The following is a 26,064-nucleotide window of genomic DNA, read 5'->3' as shown; positions in this document are numbered from 1 at the left end:
GTTCTTCAGTCTCTGGATGAATGTGTCAGCTGTATTTTATCGGCTGTCTGGAATTATTGGTGTATAGAAAAGTACCCACTCAGTCCACAGCGCTGTGCTGTTTCTCCACTGTCATCCTCCCTTTGCCCTGCATTTATCCGCCGCTCAGATCACAGAGCATGCAACAGCGACATAGGCCTATGACACCAGCTATTTCAAGTACGGTATTACGCAATGCGTTTTTTTCCCCTCATGATTCACATCCAGCAAAGTGTTTTCTTGTGACATGTTTTCCTCTGGTTGTGATGTTGTTATGAATGCCTGGCTGGTATGTCGAGACATTAAGGATCATGGGATAATGATCTCCAATTATATCATTCATATATCATCATATTTAATAGACATAGCTATATAATATAATATAATGACATAAGACACTAATAAGCAATATTATAATGTTACATCTGTAAATCGTGCCAGTCTCTTTCTGCTGGCTGCTATTCAAAGAAGCAGCAGAACATAATGTATCAACACTAAAATAGCTGAGGCAATGTTCTGTGACACCCTGATATTTTAAGTACCAGTTTAGTGGATCGGTTCAGAGTAAAAAGGTAGATTACATAGAGGCTCATTGTCTAACATGCGGCTACAGCAATGTTGGGATTCCTGCAGTGAGTCCAACATAAACCACGGCTCTTTAGTGTTATCTTTCCTGATTTCTCTCACAGCCATTTTAGTGGCTGAATCAATGGGGTTGTATTGTTAATGGCAGCCACCATAATGAAGTCCCTGGTTAATCAATGGCACCACTCAAGCTCTTATCTGGCAATTGCAAGTGTTTGCTTGTCAACAGCCAGAGAGCCCAGCAGCAACTGCAACATTGTGATGCAGATATTGACGTGAATTGGTGTGAATCGAGCCTCATGGTGAGAAAACCTTATTGGAAATAAATATAAAAATATGTGTGGGAAGAGAGAACAGTATTGACACTGATACACAGGACAAATGTGATGACATAATGTAAAAATATGTGGGACATGATCCTAAAACTGAGCAGTAACAGATGTTACATTCACATGTTGAGTACACAAATACAAATTTACAATCTCATCTGCTTCTCTTTATCTCAACATGTTTTTGTGACCAGATAAGATATAATAGAATAAATAAATGTAGGAAATACTTGCATATCAAGAGGGAACTTGGAACAAGAAAAGAATGAATAGTTTTGATAATTAATCATTTTGAGTTATTTTATAAGATAAAAAAGTCCAAATACTCTGGTTCCAGTTTCTTAAATGTGAATATTTTCTGGTTTCTCTAATCTGCTATGACAGTAAACATAATTTCCCTGTAATCTAAACTGTAATCTTTGGGCTGTGGACAAAACAAGACATTTGAAGATATCACAACAGGCTATGAGAAACATTGATCAACATTTTTTTAAACCTTTTTCTGACATTTTATGGACCAAACAAATAATCAATTAATTGAAAAAAGAATCAATAATGAAAATAATCTTTAGTTGCAGCCTTAATTAATAGTGTAGTACAGTAGGTGTTATTGTTAGATACATAGAGAGTTTAGTTGCTTAAGGCATATTGTCAAGCAGCAGTTATCCATACCGAAACGCAGCAAAGATCACCTTCAGTAAATCTGAAAGTAACCCCGGTTTAGTCTCACATGTGGGTTGTGAATCCTACAGATTTTTCCACTACAGGCTCAGCTTATGTACTCAAACTTCTTTTTTTTTTTCTTTTATCTTTTGCAAATCAGTTCGCTGCTCACAAGTTTGTTTAATGGGGCATTTTACTTGGCTGGCTGAAATAAGATCACTCACTGTATGACTTTTTTTGTTTGTTTCATTTTCAAAGTCACAGTCTAAACTGTTCAACAAAACTGTTCTTTCTGCTACTCATATAATTTGACTGGACACAAAGAACCCTGAAAAAACTTTTTTTTTTAACAAATGAAGGCACTTAAAAGGTTTTATTATGAGAAATAAAGAGGCAAAACTGGATAAATGTGTTTCAGGCACATCCTGGCTTATTTGTTGCTTATAATAGAAACATAGAGTGACTGGATAAGTGGTAAAACCTTTCTTTTTCTCAGCACAGGTGTTCCACATTCCACACAATGAGGCAGGCTCAGCAGGGAAACAACAAATGTGGTTGGAAAGCCACCTCAAACTGGACTGCCGAGGTTACAGTTTCAACCACAGCAAAGCAATACAAAATCCATTAAAATAGTATATTCCTACGTAATTCTGACCATATGCTGACATGTCTTAATGATTAATATGAATTTTAGTTAGTATGGCTGAAAATAAGGTTAAACATTTAACCATCATGGAGCTACAAACGGAGAATCAACCCAAAGACAGCTGTAGAAATAAAACATTTAATGGGAAAACAGGCAGGCATTCAGGCAGTTCTTCATTAGGGCTGCAGATAAAGCTTATTTTCATTGTTGATTAATCTGGTGATTATTATTTTTGAATTATTAATTCCTTTTGTTCATGAAAAGTCAGCAATATCACTTATTGTTTCCGACCGACAGTCCAAAACCCAAAGATATTGGTGATTAATTAATTAATTGATCATTACCACCATGTATGACAAAGGCAGCATCACATCCTCCTCCTCACATCCCATTCAAGAAACTGAAAACAGTTCATTTTTGGGATTTTGTTGAAATGCCTACAACAATTATTGATCCTCATAATAGTTGCCAACTGATCGACGAATTAACAAAATGGTACAGCTCTATTCTCCATTAAAGTTAAATACAAATATTTCTATGAATTCTTAATGGACTAGGGCACTGACTGAATATTTTTTTTTTTTATCATCATATCATTTTAGATGAGGCTATAACAAAAATGTACATTGTTTTATTGATGGATAAATAATTAACTAATGCTCATATAAAAACAACAAAAAGTAATATAATATGCAGTACAATCTCTCTACATCTGCTATTGTGTTTAAATCATAGACTGTGAAAAAAAAATCAACAAAGTCATCGCGTTTATCTGTAGTATGTTGTCCTGTCAACATAAAGTGGTAATAGGTCAGTGTTGTGTTACATCTTGTTTCCACTACCTCCAAATGGCCAAAATTAATTATTGCAGGTTTAAAGTAGGCTTTGTTGAATAATTATTACCAATATTAGTCGTATCAATCTGGATATAACAAATTATCACTGGTTAACCCTAACCCTAAAAAATGTCCCAAAAAAACAATTTTGACATAACAATTTCAACAAATTCAGTATTCCAATATTAGATTTGTCATGATTTCAGATATTTATAATCAGAACATTTGTTTTTATGGAAATATTCTGTTCAATAAAAATGCTGGGTTACTTTTACTACCAAGTGACTTTTATAACCTACCATGTGTTATTATAATATTACAAAGTCTGACAAACTGTTAAAAAACTGTTAAGCTCTTGGAAATAACACTAAAATAAAAAATGGAATAAATCAATCAATCCAGTATGATACCATTGAAAACTTAACTATGAACAAGACACCTGGTTCTTGTCCATTAAGGAGTTAAAACCACCTGCGGCCCTCTCATTCCCAAAATTAGTCATCTAATAAAATGCTGATAATAGCTTTAGAGTGGAAATATTCTGACCTATTCAGCAGCACTGGGCAGTAAGGGGGATCTACATGTCCAAACATCACTTTTACTTACACAGTTAAAGCTCTCAATGTGAATATCCACATTTCTAATCGCTGTGCCAGGCATTATGAAAATCTAGATGACTAAAGCAAGAAAAAGCCTCTGAAAAATTAGGCCAATACACGCTATCTTCTACTGAGTCCACATTGCACAATTGCATTACTCAGTGGATATCCATCTATCATTAATGGAAAGCCCTGGGACATTAAAAATCCATCAAGTAATTTGTCCAGAGGAACACATTTCAATAGTAACTTTACACCTGTGTCTTTGTGCCACTATAATCACATGACAATGGCCCCCGTCTGCAGGATGACTTTAGGAAAGGTAACAGGAGATCTGAGTGATGTTACTGAACTAATTTTAGCCTCTCAGACTCATTAAAATATGGTGTTACATTTCTCTCCATTCAATCACATGTGAGTCCACCTACAGTGGACAGCAACATGTACAGGAAATCCAATTATGTTATTGAAAGAATCGCTTTTAATCAGATACTCAGTTCGATATATTCACTGGGAGGTTATTTGAGATAATTTCTGTGTATTCGCAGGTGTCTGCCAGTGTACTGTAGACTGAATATTAACTGACATAGCTCATAAATATCTGTGATGCTGTGATATCTTCAGAACATCAAAGGAGCTACTGCATGCAGTGAACTGTGTTTTCGCTGGATTATTACTGCTCACAATAGAATAAATAGCCTCCTGGAAGAAGAAGAAAAAAAAGGTTTCTTTCCTTTTATTCTTATCTATTATCACACATGTTTATCTGAGCTACCACACCTCATCATGTCTGATGCATAATTTATGGTTACTGCAATCCATCTCTTCAATTACAGTATTCAACTTTGAGCTCCTCCATTTTCAACAAATCAATAATTTTATCCATTCACGGCTGCAGCCATTGATCGTACCTATTATCATATATTTATATTTGTATGATACATAGTAATTCATAAGGCAAACATGACTACTACGACAATGAACTAATTGCCTGCAAAACACAATTTCACATTCATGGGCAACTATTACTGCTGAATAGTTTGATAATGTCAAGTGAGTCATTTTATTAAGCGCCACACAAATGTAATCATGCGGCAGGGCAACGTGAATTCGAGTGTACACAAGTGTTAACATCACTATGGGTTTTAGGTTATTACTGCAGCAGCAAATGTAAATTTGCCTCATTGATGGAGAGTGCTCAGCTGAATCAGAAATGTGCAAACCACAAACAAAATAGGCTGCTTCATTCCCTTGCCATCTGCATACACATCAGGACACACACTCACACACAGAGTCGCATTTTATATCTCCCCATCTGAAACCGGGATTAGAACCATGAATAATGCATTTATGTAAATGTCTGATGGGTATAACTATAAAAGATGAGAGTGATTGAAAAGGCATTTTGTTAGATTGAGTTACAGCTGCCTGTGAGTTATGGATGTTTTCAGTGCAGGGAGTGAGGCGAACACTGTTGGATCTAAAAATAAAAAAAAGCTGTATTTTTGAAGCAAAGAGGTCACAGTGTCACTTCCACATCTGAGGAATACATTAATACAGAACCCGATCTCAGCATTTACGATTTGCTCGGCACATTTCAAACATCAGTCAGGTTATTACACCCAGTGGTCAAACTATCATTGACTAAGAAGTCGCTGAGGACAGTGACCTCAGCTTTTACCATCTGTGTAATGCATCACCATTGCCTTTTCTGTCAAACACTGAATTGTTATAAAACGGGCATAAATGTCAGCAGACATCTATGATCAGATTATTCACTGGTGCGTGTCAACCTCCCATCTGGGCTGAGACTACTGCATTATGTATATGTCAAATAACTGTGTGCACAGGCAATCACAATGCAGCCATTTTATACTTGTTCAAGATTTGTCAGAAGGTATTCTATTTGAATAACAGCTTCAGTTGTCGTGTGCGCAATACTGTTGTAATCTGTGTAATCCCTGTGATATATCTGCAAATCAGGACACGGCAATCAGCCTACTCAAGAATGGAGGCAAAAGGATAAGTTTTGAAATATGACTGACAGCTGCTGAATAGTTCCATTACAGCAGCGCAGGGTAGGATGTACAGTATTTTGTTAAGCGCTCAGAGCCTGAGCACACATATTAAAGAAAAAAACCTCTCAGCATTAATAATTTATCTCATTTTATAAGGCAATTTAGCAGTCACTTGAAGTTGCTATGGTGACAGGGGGGTATTTTGAGACAACTAATGACCTATGCAAAACCCACTCACTGTAAACTTCACTCAAGCTAAATGAGATTGCTGTCTGTACTGTGTGTGATACATGGCTGAGAACTTAATCCCCACGCTATGCTTGGCCTTTTTCTGCACAGGACAAATTAAGGTTGTTAATATCAATGTAAAACATCTGTGGGCTGTTTACTGTACAGGGAATATGAGCCAAGTAGCAACCAGGGGCCTGCACAGCGCTGCATAATAGTCTTTTGTTTTGATTGCTAATGCAGAATTCATAACAGTTGTCAGGTTAAGGTCAGAAAAAAAATCTAGCAAGTGAAAGGAAAATGAATACTCATGATATGGTTTGAACGTAACTCAATATGTTTCACACTAAATCCCCTTCAATATCTCTTTATTTTTCAGCTTACGTCAAAGATTCCACATTGGAAAAGCTTTGAAGACTCGCTCTGTTCTGAGGCGAATCATATTTGTCCAATAACTGCTTGGCCTGTTGCAGCTGTCGGGGCTGAGACAGAATGAGTCATGTGTTACCCATTTAAGTCCAATTTCTCCAATGCAAATGCCTGACATGTGTGACTCTCAGAGCTGAAACAGTATTTTTGAAACGTGGGGAGAGAATCAAGGCCAGAGCTGTGTGACCATTTAGCCACCTGCTTCACCCATGACCTGAACTGTTTAAAGAAAAGTTTATATTTGGGAAACAATCCACTTGTGTTGTTTCTGATATGGCTTTAAAGCTTGTGCAGCTGTCATGAAATTAAATGAATAAACAAAAGAGGAATGGATTCAGTGGTTTTTCCATAAAAGGAGCTCTCTTTTGGAAAATATGAGTTACATTCACTGATCTGTGGTAACTGTGTGATGGTGAAACAAAACATATTTCATTCCTAAAAGTAGACCCACACACACACACACACACACACACACACACACACACACACACACACACACACACACACACACACACACACACACACACACACACACACACACACACACACACACACACACACACACACACACACACACACACACACACACACACACACACACACACACACACACACACACACACACACAGAGCAATGGCTGCTAATTTTAATAACACCTCGCCAGTCTCGCCCCCCTCCTTTGCACCTAGTGTGCTGAGCCTTTTGTCCATTAGCACAAATGTCAGGTTGACTAATAAAGGTGTGACTCTCAGTGATATATTTTTCTCTGCTCCAGAAGCCAGAATGTGGTGTTGAGTTCCACCTGTTGGGATACAACAGTAACAACATGGAGCTGGTGACAGCTGTTTTACAAAGGATTACAGAGGGTAATTTACAGGGTGACATAACAGCTCAGTTATTAATTAGCCAGTCTTAATAAAGATGTGGCTGTTGGTCACAAAATGATATAAGCTACACTTTCTTTAACTGTTGTGTTTTGTACTCAAAAGATGAATTAACCTGGTTGCATTTTTGAATACAACATGAAATAAAAACAGCACTCAATAAAGACTTTTAAGAGTTGAAGCCTGGTGTTATTTTAAATTTGCTGTCTTAATGCCATGAGCTAGCAGGGATTTAGTGTTTCTACTTGACTTTTCTTCTCATCACGATGAAAAAAAAACCCTTAAACAGCTGCAACACTTAAAGTGTCTGCTGAAACCCAAACAAATGAAAATCTCTGAGGTTTAGCAGGTTTGTACTGTTAGGAATGACCTTTTCAACAGCAGCGGTCTTTTAACTAACAGTTAATTCATATAAATATGTACTATGAAGGGATAAAAATGCTAAAACATATTCCCTTTTCTTCCTTAAACAATTACAGTTATAGGATTAAAATAGACCTAACATACGAAGCATAAAGAGAAGTAATGCAACAGTTCTGTGCACTGGTTCGGTATTGACATTAGTTATTACATGGATCAGGTATCAGCCAGACATGAATGACTGGCTTTTGTCATTGTGATAACAAAATTGTGGCCGTTCACCAAAAATTTGCACGGTTTATGCGTGAACTCTATCAAAATCAAAACACGTTGCACAACTCCTCTCCGGTATCACACTTTATCCACCAAATATTTTCAGCCTTTTTGCTTTAATTGGGATAGCACTCCAGGCTGTTGCCCTCAGACACCAACTTCAACAGTCTCAGACACTCAGAATAATGAAGGCAAGATAGCAAAAACTGGGAAAGAGATTTGTGATGTGTAATGGTCTGCACTATGCTGTGTGTGCACTGTCAAAATGAACGAGTGGCAAAAAAAAAACCAACCAAAAATGAGAGTTTATTGAAGGAGGGAAAGTTATAATTGTACATCCCTAATATGAGACTGCAAGATCTTTCTTGATACACAAGTTTCACTGAAGCGGGTGTGATTGCATTTTGCCTCCCTGAGCATTTTCAGTTCTATTTTATATCTAGTTGTCATCCTCCTTTTATAGTTTGTAGGCACTCGTAACAAACAATATTTCAAACAGTAATATCAAAGTGGATACAGATTATTGCCCAAATGTGGTCTATTCTATTCCGTAGTTTTATGTGCTGATGCAGCAAACAGTGAGCTTTGTAGCAGTGGTAATTGACGCAGCTGCATAGAGAGAATCACTGTTCTGTGATCAGTGACCTAAGTGCCCTCGGCCATCTCCGTCACTCTCGTCTCCACGCAGCTGAGAGTCGAGTCTTGAACAGAGTCAGTGGGTAACACCAGGTCTGGGGTATGATGTTGGATGGCCTCTCTGTCTCAGACAACAGAGGAGCGTTTGTTTCCCTTTATGACTGACTGTCTCTCACCCTTTGAAAGAGTAAGTTGCTGCAGTGAAGGGGGAACACTCTCGACTAAAATTGGCTTGATTTAATATGTCAGAGCCACTTTTGTTGTTTACAGTTTATTCTCGACTTTAACAGTTTAGAAACCAGGAAATGGGATAAACACAGGGGACATGTCTCACAAATAGCACTTAAAAAAAAAAAACTTAACCCACAATGTTTTCTAACGCAGGATGTAGCCAAGCTCGTTTATTTCCTGCATGCAGCTGGATACTCTCTATTCTACTGTACTTCTTGTACTTCATTCCCTTTCTGAAATACTCGTTGTGATATCATATGATGTAAACCAAAAAGACGATGACAGACAACTTGGAACAAAGACAGGAAAAGTCTGCCTCCTTTCCAAGGTCGCAGGCTTTTCTGTTTCCTCTCTCCTGCTTCGGCTGGCTGGCTGGCTGGCTGACCAGATTGATTTGAATAGAAATAAACTCAACATGCAGCCAAGTAGGGCAAAATTACTCCTTTCGCTCTCTCTGTGTGTGTGTGTGTGTGTGTGTGTGTGTGTGTGTGTGTGTGTGTGTGTGTGTGTGTGTGTGTGTGTGCTTGTGTGCGTGCATGTGAAGGGGGGGGGGCTAAACCCATGTGCATGTCTGTGTGTTTTAGACTTAGAAAGCCGGGGCGGACTTGGTCTGACGTGTTATTTCCTGTGTGGGGAGATAATAAGATATGTGATTAGAATACATGATAATGGTTTTAAACAGAATAAACCCTACAGACTATTGTAGAAATGTTGAGAACTGAGGACTTTACATTCCCATATTTTATTATAAAATGTCCATTGTTAAAACTCCTGAATATACACACAAACCCATAACAGGCAGCATAGATATGTTAAAATGATGACAGCTTATGACATTATGCAAACTGCTTTTTGTGTTGCTTCTGTTTTTATACTGCCCTTTTTGTTGTATCCGTGTACATGTCCTATGTATTTGTGTATGTGTACATGTCCTATGTATTTGTGTATGTGAACAAGTCCTATGTATTAGAAATGAAACTCTTTTTTTCATGTTTAAATGGTGTTACATCTATGTGAAGATAATCCAGGTCCAAATCTTAAAAAAGTTTTTAAAAAATCCAGAATGAAAGTATAATAACACATCCACATTTACATACATGAAATAGATCTTTAAAATAGATCTTTTTCAAAAAATAAACATTTTACTGTAAAAACACAAAAAATAATTAATATTATAATTAATAATTACTTAAATGTCATACTTTGTAATCCAGAGGAAAATATTACAATTCCCACTTGTCACCTCTAAAACTGTAAAACCCTTTACCTTTATTATCTTTAAATGAATTAACAGTTAATAATTTGATTATACTATTAAGTATAATTAACAGCATATATATATTATATATATATATTTAATTAGCCCAAGAATAACCAGCAACAACAATATAGGCTACCTTAAGTGACTTCAAATGTGGATGTTTTAAGTACATTTTACTGATGTTGCTTCTGTACTTTTACTCATGTAAATTATGTAACTGAGGACTTTGACAATATTTATAAATGAATGTGTTTACCTTGTGGTATTGCTATTTAAATGAACCACACACCCCCACTTCCACTATGGCTCCATGTAAATGCACTGATAAAATCAGCACTTCAGTAGCAACGTGAACTTGCAGTCCATTAGTCACTCTTCCTCTCTGTTTAGTCTGAGCTCTTAAATTGCTGTTTCCTGGAATGAAAATAGCAGAAGTGCCTCATGATGCTGATACTGCTGCTGAGTTACAGATGATGTGATGCTGCCCTCTCCTGTGCACTCACAGAGAGGAAGTTTGTTATGGACTAATGATACCATCCACAAATCACATCAGTGACTCTTGAATGAGTGCTCAGAGGAAACTTTGTCATGTGTGTAACAGCAGCCAGGTTAATCCAGCAGCGCGATCAGTCTTTTTATTATCTGGTCCCCTGTTAGGAAAAAAACGGGATGTGACTCTCTGTCAAGGCGGGGCTTAAAACTTTTTGGACTTTGCTCGAAAGTCTAGACTCTAAATCAAGTAGTGTCATTTTTTCTCTGTGAGAGCAGAAGTGGCTGGTTGTGTGGGAGCCTGACTTTCAGGAATAACGGGACAGCTCTATTGGTGCACAGTACTGACCTGCAAGCTGTCAACGAGATGAACCTGATCAAGTTTATAGGCGCGATCGTAACCAGAGGGTTATTTATCTTCGTCTCTCTGGTCGGAGTCTGGAGGGTGACATGGGTGAAGAAAGACAAGACCTACTGGTTTTTGACTTTCCTCTTTTTGCCGCTTGTCGTTGAAATGATAATTACACTGAAGAGACGAAAGGGAAAAGATTACAAATGGTAAGATGAAGTGCTTGCATGTAAATGTATTTTATTTGATATATATTATATTATATTATAGCTAAATTTGGCTTTGTTGACTATAAATCCTCGATGTATTTATTTTGTGTCTAAACCTAATCTCAGCTGTCTCACTTGTGCAGTTTTTCTTTGCTGTGTAGATTTAAAATATATTGGACGTTAATTTAAAAAATTTGGTCTCCCCTGCCTGCACCCCATCCCCCACCTCCCCAAAATACATCCTGCATCCTGCTGCTCTCTTGTTGCTATTGTTTCTCTCGTCAGGGGACAGTGAGGATGGGGTGGTACCCCAAATTGTCTTCCTCCATGCCTTAACTCAGCCTGCAAACAATACTCTGTTGTTCATTGTCTTTACATGCTTTACTGGCAGTTAAAAAAACATATCAGTGACTGCATGCATTTAAAAAAAATGTATAATAAGAAATAAAAATACTGCCCAATGGGTGTGTGCCAACCAGTTTAGTAACAGTTTACATCCATGTCTGTCCACACTCATATAAGATTTCGTATGGAAGGTTTTGAAGGAATTGAATTAGTTACTTAGTTAAGTAGGTAGGTAAAAGGTTAAGTAGGTTAACCCTCCTGTTGTCCTTGAGTCAAGGAAGGAAGGGAGGAAGAAGGAAGGAAAGAGGGAAGGAATGAGGGAGGAAGGAAAGGAGGGAAGAAGGAAGGAGGGAAGGAAGGAGGGAGTAAGGGAGAAAGGGAAAGAGGAAGGGAGGAAGGAAGGAAAGAAGGACAGAGGAAAGAAGGAAGGGAGGGAGGTAGGGGGGAGGAAGGAAAGAAGGAAGGACGGAGGAAATAAGGAAGGAAGGAAGGTAGTAGGGAGGGAGGAAAGAAGGAAGGAAGGAAGGAAAGGAAGGAAGGAGGGAAGGAAAGAAGGACAGAAGGAAGGAAGGAAGAAAGGGGGATGGAGGAAGGAATGAAGGAAGGGAGGAAAGAAGGAACAGTCAGAACAGACGGGGGTCAATTTGACCCGGGAGGACGATGCAAAGGTTAAAGGTTATAAAGTGTATTTTGTTGGTGAAATTGAGGTCACTATATTAACATGTATGATTTCAGTGAATAATTTGCAGTAAGAAAATATACCGTTTTCACTTAGAGACCATTTTCACAGAGGACTGATAGAGAGCTTATCACATGATGCAACAATAATCACCTGAAATTCAATATAAAAAAACACAACAATGAATTTGTGGTGGACTACCAGAGGAACAGGAAGACCCCTGTCTTGGTTATCATGCAGGAAGACGAAGTGAAGAGGGTGGACTCATGCAAGTACAGTACCGTGGGAAAGCAAAATGCAAAGAAGCTACACAATCTAAAATGGACACAGATCTTCAACCCGGCAGCACAGATCAAGCACCACAATTTCAATGGGTAAACAAGATTAGTATCACCAGTTCGGTATCTGACCAAATGTGAAATATGGTCACAATCTCTCCCTCTGTTCCTGAGTAGGCTTTGAATAACGGCCAGAAAAGTGTTTTTGCAGAGCATTATATTGTCACTCTGAAGTTGACCTTTGACCATTTGGATATAAAATGTCGTAAATTCATCATAGTATAACTGTGTCATGAATAGTGTATGAATTCTTGATGATCAATAACCTTTTTTGTAAGGTAACAGCGACTTTGACCTTTCAACTTGGACCTCCATATTCCAGTACATTTATCCTTGAGTCCAAAATGAACGTTTATGCCAAATTTAAAGAATTTCCCTCTTTATCATTCCTGAGATATTAAGCTCAAGAGAATGAGATGGACGGACAACCCAAAAACATAATGCATCTGGCCACAGCTGTCACAGAGGGAGACAGAAAACCATGAGAAACATTACAGAATGTAAATTTCTTAAGAAGAAACCCCTCTTTCTCCATACTCAGACATGATGGAAAACATGTGTTTTGTTAACTGTTGAATCTCACAAGTGGCAGGGATGTGACGAAATAAACTGAAAGCAATCATAAATCTAAGGATAAACAAACTAATAAACAAAAAAATAGGTCACAAAATAGTGAAAAACAGTCAAGAATACAAAGATATGAAATGCTGGAAACAGCATATTTCTTTTGGCATTTTTGCCTGAAAAGTAGTTGAAATAATTACTTTATCATCAAACTTATCATAATCATGTTGTTGCAGATGAATTTCCCGTCACTTGAGTATTCAATTAATCAACTTGTAGTTTCAGGTGCAATATTCACTAATCAATACTAAACGGAGATTCAAGGTTTGTATTACATCATTCTTTCTCTAGCGTCTTGATGAAGCTGAGTTAAGCACTGTTGGTCTCTCTTGCAGGTTTTCTCCACCGATCTTTATGTTTCTCATCAGTATCATTCCCTCCATCTGGCTCCTTGAGCTCCACCACCAGGAAAACAGAGACGACACTAAGGTAGTCCATGCACGCACACAAGACACCAAAACACATGCTCAGTAAAATGGCCCTCGTGCTATCCAAGCATATCATCTAATGAAAGATGTTGGCAGGTGGGAGAGGATTGCAAAACTCTTTGCAACTAAAGCCACAGTTCATCATTTATGAATTCCATCAAGTACTGCATTTGACTCAAAACACAAAGCTTTATAAAGTTTTAACTATATTGAAAAGTACAAGTAGTCTGTGAAAAGCCTCTTTCAACTCTTTTCAGTGCAGAAAGCTTGACTCTTGGAAGAGCATAAGTAACGTTTTCACTCAGAACGAGACCCTCGGAAACCTCACACGCCAGGACTTCCTAAAGGTAAGAGTGGCAGACTGAAAAAAGTGCCTCTTATAGTTGAACATATTCTGTCTCATAGGATAACAAAGATGATTCAGGTTTTTTTTTTAAATTATGTATTTCTTGGTGTGATTTCTCGTGTATTAGGGATACATATGACATATAGGGTAGTGAAACCACAAAACTACAAAACAAAGGAACAGAATAGCGCAGAATTCTCAAGAAACTCAGTTTCATCAGTGCAAGCGTCAGTTCTCAAAAACGACTGACGTCAGTTTTAAATATGGAAAATGCTTACAAGGTAACATCATACTGTTGAGTCTTTGATTTACAGAGTAGTTAGCAGTTCCTTAAATCAAAATCAAACATAGCAGTTCTATGAATACGGCAGGATTGCATATCTTTATTTCAGTTTACCAGCATTTTTCCAGGTCGTAACCATTTTGTGCCAAGGATGTTTTTTTATTTTTTACTCTTTTCTTAAAACAATAATCAGGTGCCCAAATGAACATTTAATTGGGTTTTTTCAGCTGCCCAAATTAGTATTTTTTGTGTTTGTGAGTTTTACCAAGAAAATTGCCTGGAACCATTGTTGTGTGGAAATGGCATGATAAGGAGCGATTATGATAAGGATAGCTGATCCTTTAATTATAATAATGCATTGTGTTACTGTAAATGTCAATCCACTCAATTAATTTGCATGATTGTAGTATTTTCAGCTTTATATTAGATATTTAGGTTTATTTATTTTAACTGTTGAATCAACAAGAGTCAATCGTCTGGGTGGATTGGTAAAATAATTGGCTGATGCTCATTCTGAGCTACATCTACTTGTTTCTTCTCTTAATTGATATAGCTATAGGTGCTTATTGCACTGTGTATTTCTGTATGAGGCCTCATGTGAATTTAGGGCACAACTGCTGTATAATTTTTCATTTTTGTTGTATGACCTATATTTATTCAGGGAAGTTTCATTGAAAGGAAGCCTTTCTTTTGCAGGAAGGCCCTAATCACATTCACACAATTACACACATTAACCTCTGGAAACTGCCCAGTACATCAACATACTGATCTGCTAGCAGCTTGGGGTTAGAGTAAGAGTCTTACTCAAGGGCACCTCAGTGATGGTAATGAGAGAGGGGCAAGCACTGCTTTTTAACTCCCCATCTAGAATGATCCTGCCGGTCCATGGATTGAACCGATGCAATTCTGGACACAAGCTTGCTTTCTTTAGGCCACCACTGCACGTGTCTGTGAGGAAGAATACAAGACTGTGGTTATGCTCGGTGTCAGAGTGTGCACACATTTAATCCTCATTTTTATGCAAAGTCACTCCACGCCAGTGGAACGCTCAGGAATTCACTGACACATGGTGTACCTGAGGTGTGTAAACCTGAACACTGATAAGAAGAATTTAAAATACATTCAATAGTCAGATTAGAAGCCAGCGCTGAGCTAATATGGGAACCCTGAGGAGACTTTCTGTACTAGCTAATCGTGCAGCAGAATTCCCAGTGAGAGATGCTGAAGGGAAAAACATAAACAAGTTTGGAAAGCCGGGTGCTACCCCAGAGGTCATCTGAATCTGATCTCAGATGAACTATGTATGTGAATTCAGAAAGAACCAATCAATTGGAGAGACAAAGGGACTTCCCAAAAATATAGGCCTGGATTCCGCGAAGGAACGTTACACAACAACCAACATCTGGAGAACTAAAACAGTCACACAGGCACAATAAAATAGCCTGTATGACATAATACAAATTACCTGCAAATGGGCGGTGGTGTCCTAAAGGTTAGAGAAGCGAGTTTGTGATCGGAAGGTCATTGGTTTAGTCCCCTGATGGGCAGGATAAATCTAGGTTGGGAAACTGAAAGAGCAGAGCTTGTTCCTCCTATCACCACCACTGATTTGCCCTTGAGCAAACCCAAAACTGCTACAATGCAGCTGCTCAGTGGTCAGCAGATCACTGTTGTTGCACTGGGCAGCTTCCAGAAATAAATGTGTGTAACTCTGTGAATGTGATCATGGCATTCCCGCAAAAGACAGGCTTTCTCTCAGTGAAACTTCCCTGAATAAATCATTGTTAAAAAAAACAAAAACAAAAAAACCCCTTCACTGTATCAGGTTCCAGACCATCTGTTAAAATGATTATTTATTATTTATATCAAAGGAAGCACAAGAGGAAAAGCTCTATTGTTGCTTTGCAGACAGAACAGAACAAACCTAAGTGCATGATGCAGAGCAGCCCAGTAATTATAATTAAATTAGTTTACAAAGTTATTCAATTGAACAGAGACTTGTACTACAAAATGCAAATAAACAAGGCAACTGATGTGTTAAAATAAGAATAGCACCGACATCTGTATAAGTGAAGTTCAGATTCGGGGATGATAGATGACAGACAACAAATAGAATGTCTGCTATCCATTACAAACCGGCAAAGTCTAAAAAACCAGTTATCGACAACAATAAAAGGAAACCATTTAAAATAGTTTCGATTTAAACAATAACATGACCACCTCACCAGTTTAGCTCTGGGGAATTGAAACGTTAAAATTGGTTATGCTCACCTCCCAAAGCTAGCTTCATTCCCCGGCCCTTGAGTGTGTTTCACTTAGAATGTTGTGCAACATGTTGAAGTCATTAAAACATGACTTTAGAAATGATATAGGGACTAGTGCAGTGCATGTTCAAAATATGCCTGTTTGCAATGGACCGAAGAAACTAGAATTCTATTATTCACAGATGTTAAACACTGTAATAGTGAATCTTTTCTCATGTCAAGTATAATGAGGGCTGCATTTAATAATAAAATACTTAACAAAGAGTGTTGTCCATCCTAAAATAATGACTGTCTGTCTTTGTCTCTCTCTTCTTCTTTCTCTCTCTTGAGCTACTCATGTGCTGTGCCTGAAACAACACAGATTTGTCTTGTTGTTCTTTGTATTAACTGCTGCATTTGTTGGATGTGATGAATGAATGAAAAGGAGAAATGCAGGGAAGGAAAATAAAACAGAAACTAAGAGCGTCTGTCTCCATAGTAAATCTTCTGTTGAGTGTTTGGTGGTGGTTGTTTATTTGCACTTTATAACGTAACCACTGTGAAATGATCAGAAAACATTTCTTTTATTCACGGACGTTCTCGCTCTCAGAGAAAGCATTCTATCCCTGTCTCTCCTCACCAGCGTAGTCTCTCTGTCTGTCATCGCCTTTTCCCTCTCTCTCTCTTTGCCTTGTCTTTATAAAAATAAGTCACTAGCCTAACTTTTAACGTTACCAATGAAGAAAGGTGTCATCCCTTTGTCTCTCTCAAGGCAGGGTTGCACAGCAACTGAAGCTGGGAAGGGAAACTGAATTTATTTTGCAGGAATAATATCTCTGCAATAATATCAACCAGAAACGGGTAGCATTACATGAGTTGAGAGCTAGCTGCATGTAAAGGATAACATGACTGAGTGAATAACTTTTATGAAATAACTTTCAATCTCTCTTCTTTTTTCAGAAAGTTAATGACGGCTTATCAGCAGTTTGCTCCAATGACTGGATCCTAGCTCTTCATCAGATCCTGCTCATCCTCCTCATCGTAGGGAAGTGGCTTCTCCCCCTGGGAGGCGGAGTCACAAGAGACGAGCTCTCTCAGCTTCTCCTGATTTTTGTTGGCACAGCAGCAGACATCCTTGAATTTACCAGTGAGACACTGTCAGATATCAAGTGGGTATCATGTTATGAACATGCTTCATATTTTTATGTGTCTATACTCAGTCCTGTACATGTTTATAACTACGTTCACACTTAAAATGCATATATGTATGAAAACGTGTACAACTCAAGCAGTTACAAGTGTAACCTACTTTTGCTATATTTGTACTATATTTTCAGAGATGACGGTCCTTACATGGTCTACATCATCTTAGGTGTATGGACCTGGAGCATGTTGCAGTTCCCCCTACATCTAGCCGGTCAGTGTGTGTGTGTGTGTTTCTGAGTTAAACCAACAATTGGTGCTTAAGCAGTTACAGATGTGCAGTGTTTTACGTAACCTCTCCTCTATGTCGGAGATAATGTGTTTAGAAAATTGGCAAAAACATCAGTTAAGTCAACAGCATCCCTGCCAGTGCTCTAAGTAAACAATGAAAAGTTGTTCAGCTGAAATCATTCACTCTTCCATATCCAGCTTTGTCAAATGATTAACCAACAAACTGTTTTAACTTCTGAGCCTTGAATGAACCACAAAGGCTTGTATCATGGGACATGGGAATGCCCCAACTTTCATAGATATAGTTTTTTTCAAAACTGGCTTAACACAAAGTTAACTAGCAGGAAAGGTGTCATACAGTAACTTACTTGGAAAAGGTGTTTCCATCTCCCATTTAGTGCATTAACTCTGATTAACTATCAGGAAGGGTGTATTTAAGGAGTTTGTATAAATGTTTACAGTCTTGAAGGACATTAAAGTCAAGGAAACATCCTATCTGATTCAACTTTACTGACAAGGGGGAGCCATTATTAGGCAAGGCCCAACAAGAAGATGTCTTTCTTATTACATGGAACACAGAAAAGAAAAACGAAAAAAACAATAGGGTTTCAACAATGGAAGAAAAGAAAGGATGACCATCACAGATTGATTGGAAACATCACAACATGGTTCTCGGAAAGAACCTTAGTATAACGATATCAATAATTCATAACACAATCTTAAATGATTTACAAGTGGGCATTGACACTCTTAATAATTATACTTTTATGTATGTCTTGACTGTGATAATGCATTTGGAGCACTTAGCTTGAATACTGTAAATTATTCTTTCCTTTAGTGTGTGCAGGATGTGTTTGTGTCTTCTCATGGGGATGTGTCATCTTGTTAGTGTGAGCGTGGGGTCATATCCAGTATGTTTGAATGCCTTTCAAACACAGAAAGTGTTGACATATACATGCAACAAGTTCATAAATATGAGGCGACCCACTTAGAATCTGCTCTGCAAGCTTTCGATTGGGATTCTCATCATTAATTTGCCCAGTCGTCATGGAAATATATTTGTTCAATTTTTTCTGAGCGCTTTCACAAATGTTCAAGTCAGTCAGGTGTCCATATGCACATTGAAGGAGGTTTTCCTAGCTGTAATCATTCCTTCTGTTCATACTGGCCATTAAAAGATCCCCTTCAAATGTGCTTTCAGTGTAAATGATGGGGGATAAAACCCACAGTGTGTCCACACAGTCATAATGTGCAAAAAACGATTTAAAAGATTACAATAAAAATTGTGAACCCAAATTGTGAACTTTTCACCCCTTGTTGGCTTAAAAGCTGAGGTTCAAAGTTCATTCTTGACCTTGGAAACAGCAGCTGAGAAAACAAGTATCATGATATATACCTGATGATGATGTAATATGATAGAAAGGAGAATAGCTACTAATGGACCATATGATGAAATTGTGTTCTTGAATGTTTGTGGGTGCACGGATATTTATGTCGGATAAACTGCTTCAAATAAAAAAGCTTTTTTTGATTTTAATGTAAGAAAGCTGGTCATGGAAAATTTAATCAATTTCAGTTTTTCAAACATGATTTATGGGTCAGTTTATGTAAATCCCAAATCCTAGTGGTCTCTAGCTATGCAGATAGTTTTGGATTCATTGTGTGTCAGTCAGCCAACACACATGGAAAGGATTATTATGCAAAAGTAGTATATAGTATAGTGTTGATATTTGGCATTGAGGCTGTAAGTTTTCAGTCTCTAATTCCAGGAACTTTACTTCAAAAGTTAATAGCTAAATCTTGAGATGCACTCAAAAAGGGCTGAAACGTCAAAAGAGCAAATGTCGGACACTCAAGCAAAGAGGAGCAGGAACAAGATTTGAAAACCCTGATGGAGAGATTTTGCATGCTCCTCTACGTACGAGTGCCTGAAGTTTGCTTTTTATGATTAGGTGAAAGGCTTTTATCTTCAATTAAGGAAATGAAAATTACATAAACATGAATTACAAATATTCCTTGCATGAAACCTTGATACCATTTTGATAACATTTTGACTGTACTATAAAGTTTCTGTTTTTTGTCTCTTTATTTTCAATAGTGGTGAACAACAAGTCAGACAGTCAAGGTGAGCAGGGTGACCAGGACGTGTCCCTCTGCTCTAAATACAGCACGGACATATGGAATATTGTGGAGGCCTTGTTTATCCATGATGGGCCTTTCCTGGTGGTCAGGCTTACTGTCATGACCTACTTCAGCGTTTTCCACCAGATGCTTGGTTTCTTCGCCATCAAGAACTTTCTGGTGGTCATACTGCACTTGTACCGGTTGGCCATCATATGCATGGACTTCAGAGAATCCAGGGGTAGCACCAGTGCCGGCAGTGCTGTCCCATAAGATGAGTAAGAAATGTCAGCTCCAGGGAATCAGGGAAATGGAGAGTTGTAATAGCCAAAGTTTCGTTATAGTAGACTGATAAAAACTGGAGTTCTCTTCTCACAATGTACTTAAACTCTGTGGGATCAATTAGCTGTGAATAATGAATGATGTGGTGAGCGGAAATCCGTGAGCAGCCATTTTCTTACATTTGCAAAGAGGTGTGCAAGTTGCTCAGTTCACATTCCATAATTGACTGCCGAGCATCCAACCCATTTCAAACCTCATTGCAAAAAAAGAAGGAAAAAAAAACACCAGCAGATTAGGCGTTTTTCCATTACGTAACTGGTTTGGAGAAAATAAACTAGGCTACGCAAAGTGAGAGAAGTTGACAGTATAGGATATGTTATGCATGGCTGTAATAAACACAGTACAAGAAGTAGAGGTCTTGATCTGGAAAAACAAAACAGTTGCCCCGGCCATCGATAAAAGAAAAATGGAGAGAGGTCTTAAGGAATTTCTTTCAATCATGGATGTAGAACTAAATATAGCATCAGTGGTGGGCCCCGTTCATTCCTATGAATGTTACTCAGTGGTGCATGAAGCAAAAAAAAAGAAAAAAAGAAGCCACTTCCCGCTGTTGAGAAATTACCTGGATAAAAACATACTGTGCACACTATTTACAGGCATCTCATTCACAATATAAGTTTAGGGGTCTTTTTCATCACGTGACATTGTTCCTGTATCCAGTTCGCTTTATACATCTGATTTCAATTGGGCCAATTGTAATTGTTCTTTCATGTCAGCTGATATCGGCCGTGTTTCATCCTGTCGAAAGATGAGGACAGCGGAAACAGCTGATTAGTCATTTGAGCTAAATGTTTGCCAGATGTTTGTCAGAACTTATTTTCCAAAGGTAATTCCATTTCCCATTGAGCGCATTTACTTTTTGCTAAATTGAGTACGTTTTTCTGAATTTTGCAGTTTCCATCAACGTTTTTTACTGCTATACTTCAAATGTGCATTAAAAATATGTTGATGGAAATGCAGCTATTGACATTTCAGTCCATCTGGTTATCAGTCCATCAGTTAAAACACCACAGAATGTATTCAGTGGCCTACTCAGCTCATTTACAAAGTGGCCTTACTGTTCAGCTTAAAGAATTCAGTTGATTTGACTAAATAACTGATGTGACAGTACAATCAGCAGGCAGGGGACAAAGAGGAAAAGGCATGATGATGATGCAAATTACTAAGCCTGTCAGCAGAATAAAACTAATGAAAACATCCCACAAGCACAACCTTGGCCTTTTCAACACAGTACCCACAGTATCTGCAGCCAGGCTACTGCTTGGATAAGGATTGGAAGAGTTTCTAACAGTGTGCTGCCTCGGGTCTTGTTTAGCGGAAGTGAGGATGGGAGGACGGGAAGAGCAGAAATCAGGGAGTGATACTAGATGACACAAAGTGTTGACAGAAGCTGAGATCAAGGAAGAGCGATTTCCCCATTTTATCCCAGGCAGGAAGTTGGAATAGACTGTGTAAATATCCTGGTGGTTGGCATTTCTTATGTCGTAAATTATGTTGTTTCTGACGTTTGAATGCGCAAGAAAGGCAAACAGGAAAGTTTGAAATAAGACCTTTTCTAAACTTTGATTTATGGTGTTTTGTTCCTCTGTGATAATTGCCAACTTACAAAAGGAAAAGCATACAATAAGATCATTGTATTTGTTATCTCAAAGTTTTTCTATACCTACTGTCAATGTTGACTGGACTTTCATTTACTTACGTTGACATTCCAGAAATTTGTGTATATCTTTAAAAATAAAAAACGGACACAAAACGGCACTCAGAAAATCAACTCAGTTTGACTTGTGGGTGGTACTGGCACACTGCTACCACTGTTCCCAGTTCTTGTTTAATTCAATGAACTGGAAGGAAATGTTGTCATGTTCGTGCAGCATTAAATAAGAACAATTTAGTAGTGTGTGGTCGTGTTAACTTTTTGTTACCCAGCTCCTGTAAAAATATATGGATGTGCATGTTACCACTGATGATTGCACACTTTTTAAAACCAGGACTTACTGTAGGCTTTATAACAGCAAAATTTAAAAAATAAAATAAAACAATTTTCAAAAAAAATTAAAAATCAGTATTACAACTCCTTACTTAATGTGAAAATGTTTACAAGACAACGTCAGCTCAGATAACTCAACAAACTGCATTTAAAATCTTCGAGACAAAAAAGTCACATTTGAGAAACGTTGATACTTCTATATGTACTGTATGTATTACAGTTTTGTCATGTTACTTTTTTAATAAATACCTCATAATGTCTCCAAAATGGCATTAAATTCAGACCTGTATTTGATGTTTTATCATAATCCTATAATGATTTTTATGTTACTGTGGCTTAGCCTTACTGAATGTCACACCACAAATAAAATAATCCATTATCAATTTCTTGATATTTATTGCCTTTTTTTTAAGTATTTGAAATGTTAGTTTTTCTCAAGAATTGGTTTCAAGAGGGATATCAATACTTTATGTTTAAGTGCGCAACATATCTTACACAGCAGTCTTAATTATTTGACCTGTATTGTCACTAATGTACTGACACTAATAGGCTGCCAACTTCATGTCATGTTTGTTTTGTCTTTTAATCTCCTCTTGCTACTGAATTTCTGATTTTAAAAAAATGGTATGAAGAGTTTGGACCTTAAAAAACAACTACACTATCAGAGAAAATCCACCTTAAAATAGAATATGTATATGTTGTGCTATTCTCCAAACATAGACTTCTGTCTCCCCACAGTGGACATCAGAGTACGAACACTTGGATTAATGATGGCATCTGGTGACAGCTAATGAATCAGGAACAGACTTTCTTGGCTCGCACAGTTTTTGTGTGAATTACTAAGTCAGAATCTTTTCGAGAGGCTTATTAGGAGCTGTGAAAGTAAAATCACCAGAACTGCTGTCAAAGTGTGATGACAGCTGGTCTGTTTCCTCTGTCTCTGAAGCACCAGAGATTGTCTTGAGATGTCACCGACAGTATTGTCTTGTCTCGCTGCTGTTTAGCTTTAAAAGGCACAGTCTGTGATTCCTGTATAAAAATGTAAAAATGCCTTGACACTTGAAATCCAAAACAGAGAATAGGAAATCTGCTATTTTGCATTGATCGACAGTTTTTCAAATAAAGAGTATAGTGACCCCTTTGCCTATCAAAAAAGGCCACAACGGTTGCTAATTGATTTGTTTTGACACGGGAAAAAAGACAAAATGTTTCCAATACAAAGGCAATTTATCACGTAAAGTCTGTAAGGTTCAAAAAGCTAAACAGAGTACTTCCACATTCTCTGATGAGTCTATTTCTCAAACATGAACAGAGGAAACTATAATATTCATCCATTACCACACGGTCAAAAACTGTTTGCTTCTCCCAAGTTAACAACACCTGTGTGAAGTGACCCCTTGATTATATTAATCTGCCTAATTGACAGCAGCATTTTTCCCCCAAGTGGAAGGATTTTTACAAAAAAAATCATTAACAAAAATAGCTCAAACAAAGAAATTATTTAAAATGTTTTCACGTTATTAACCCTACTGCTGTGTTACAGTTAATCTGGATCCATTAACAAGTCAATTTATGTATTCATGTAGTTCTTTAAATTTGATTGTCATAATGTTTCATGACATTGTCAACTAGCACAAAATCATTTTTGGTGATTCTCATTTAATTTTTCAGATGCTTTATGTAGATTTTATACACATGGTGTTCTTGGTCATTAGAAATGAAATGGGTGAGACTAGAATAAGTCTATAAAACTGAGTTCAGGTACATGCACGTTCATCAGATGGGCTCACTTCCTCTTGATGACCATAGCTCAAATATTCTATAAATTCCGATAATTTTACTCAGAAATGAATAGTATTAGTTCAGGAAAATGAGTCCAACAGGCCATAAAGTTCTAAATATAAATGCAAATCTTGTGACAATCGAAAGACATTAAGTTAATAAAAAGATCAGTACACAGTAATAAATTATAATGTAAGGATGATAGTAGATTTATAAGCAGCTATAATAGGTTGGCCAATTTTAACTGGGAACACATAGTTAGCTGCCATGAAAGGAACACAACAAGAGGGGTAATGTTGTATGATGCTTTTGAATGTCCGCTTCCACAGAGCCCACCATGTTGCACCACAGTAGCTCAGAACAGACAAACCAAATATTGGCTCTAGAGAGGCCCTTTTGTAATTTTCATGAGTTTCGCAGCCACCAAAGGTTCTTCTAAATTCTCTGAAGGAGAGAGTGAGCGGTTGAGTTTGGGGTATTCAACCTCACCACTAGATGTCACTAAATCCCACACAGTGGTCCCTTTAAAATAAGATAAACTTTATGGATCCCATGCAAAGAAATGTCAAGCTCATGACAGCAGAAGTACAAGAATGGATTAGAAACTAAAAAAAAAAAAGACACAAAAACAAGAATACTTTATATGTTCTTAACATTTACTATTTACAAATAAATCATGTGAAAATAAAGATGCTAAATACTACAGACACCAACATGTCACTATTTTTTTTTAAATTAAAAAAATCATCTCAACACAAAAGTTGCACCAGGGGGGGAATTTATTTGGTGGTGGTTTAAGTCTCTTAGCAGTGTAAATTGCAGAGTAGAGCTACAGCACCAGTAGCAGCTAACCAAAGTGTTCAAGTGTGAGCTGCACCCTTAAAGTAGGGCAAAAGGTTATTCAGGTTTAAATATATATATATATATATAAAGAAAGGGAACAGTGAACTACTACTACAGGAGATACTGGAGAAATTTAAAGCCCCCCTCCACTCAGAAATGTGTTTTGCTTAATGTTACATCGTGAATGTTTAAGTTTTACAGTGCAGATTGATGTATGAGTAGAGGTTGACACGAGAAGACTGTTTTCACATTAATCTGTGAAAAATTGAAGTTCTTGCGCTTGCCTAAAATGTGAGTTTAAGGCGAGCATGATTTTTGACATTGCGACAAGTTTGGAAGCGAAATATGCAACTTACACAAGTGTGACACAGAAACTTGAATTCTCAACAGCACATACACTGAAAATGTTTAAAAGTGAAGTAAGAGACATCTTGCTTCAATTATATCAATGTTTAACCAGGTAATTTAACTTTTTTAAAATTGAAAAACTGTATCAGAACCAAATTATTATTCAAAGCAGATTTTTTTTCCTTCATTTTAAAGCATGTCTGGAGTCACATGTCTTTAAAGTGTATGTTTACAGTTCATGTCTTAAAACACCAGTCAGATGCCCACTGACTGAAACACTTTTTGCTCTCTGTAATCATTCCTTCATACTGGCCATTAAAAATATCCCACCCTTATGTGCCTACAATTTGGGTAAAGGAGGACAAAAGCCAATCCAAATGACATTTTTGCACAGGAGGGCTTTGCATTTTGTCCCTTCACTTACATTGAAAGTATATTATGAAGGCATCTCTGAAGAGCCAGTATGAACAGGAGGAATGCTTACAGTAAGAAAAATATGCATCAATGTTCATTTGTGCACTGACTTGAGAAATTGGGAACCTGTCCTATCAGGCCATTGTAATGACAAGACTTTATTCGACTGTTGGAGTGGGCTGGGCTGCCCTCTTGTGGCTGCACAATGTAATGCATCACCTTACACCCCCCCCCCCCTTTTTTTTCCCCTCTCCTTTTCTAGCTTTCCTCCCAATATCAGTCCAGTCCAGCAACTTGTTGCAACCCGTAATTTAACAACTTTCACAAATTCTCAAATCGGTTTCCAATGAAAAACGCACCTATAGGACTCACGACTCAGCTGCCCCACCAGCTCCCTTCTGGGTGTAATATGACACACTGAATGGGGCTGGGCCAGATTCAGTTTTTAAGCCAGACAACAGCAA

The 26,064-nt window shown here is 37.6% G+C and overlaps 1 protein-coding gene across 1 annotated transcript; it reads left to right on the top strand.

The window, feature by feature from the left end:
- The first annotated feature begins 10,779 nt into the window (after positions 1-10,779).
- Positions 10,780-20,214, top strand: LOC133992320 (transmembrane protein 26-like). Its single transcript, XM_062431036.1, has 6 exons — positions 10,780-11,043; positions 13,365-13,458; positions 13,715-13,804; positions 17,290-17,498; positions 17,667-17,746; positions 19,862-20,214. The coding sequence occupies exons 1-6, from the start codon at positions 10,853-10,855 to the stop codon at positions 20,155-20,157; spliced, it is 960 nt and encodes a 319-aa protein (XP_062287020.1). The 5' UTR covers positions 10,780-10,852; the 3' UTR covers positions 20,158-20,214.
- The last annotated feature ends 5,850 nt before the right edge of the window (positions 20,215-26,064 follow it).

Source organism: Scomber scombrus, chromosome 12 (assembly GCF_963691925.1).
Source record: "Scomber scombrus chromosome 12, fScoSco1.1, whole genome shotgun sequence".
Lineage (NCBI taxonomy): Eukaryota > Metazoa > Chordata > Actinopteri > Scombriformes > Scombridae > Scomber > Scomber scombrus.
Note: the sequence above shows the minus strand (reverse complement) of the source record. Positions and strands in the feature narration are given on the sequence as shown.

Excerpts from the sequence above, each read along its gene's own strand:
- LOC133992320 (XM_062431036.1), top strand. The coding sequence starts at position 10,853 with ATGAACCTGATCAAGTTTATAGGCGCGATCGTAACCAGAGGGTTATTT. Across the intron at positions 11,044-13,364 it reads AAGGGAAAAGATTACAAATG|GTTTTCTCCACCGATCTTTA; the intron begins GTAAGATGAAGT and ends TCTCTCTTGCAG. Across the intron at positions 13,805-17,289 it reads CACGCCAGGACTTCCTAAAG|AAAGTTAATGACGGCTTATC; the intron begins GTAAGAGTGGCA and ends TTCTTTTTTCAG.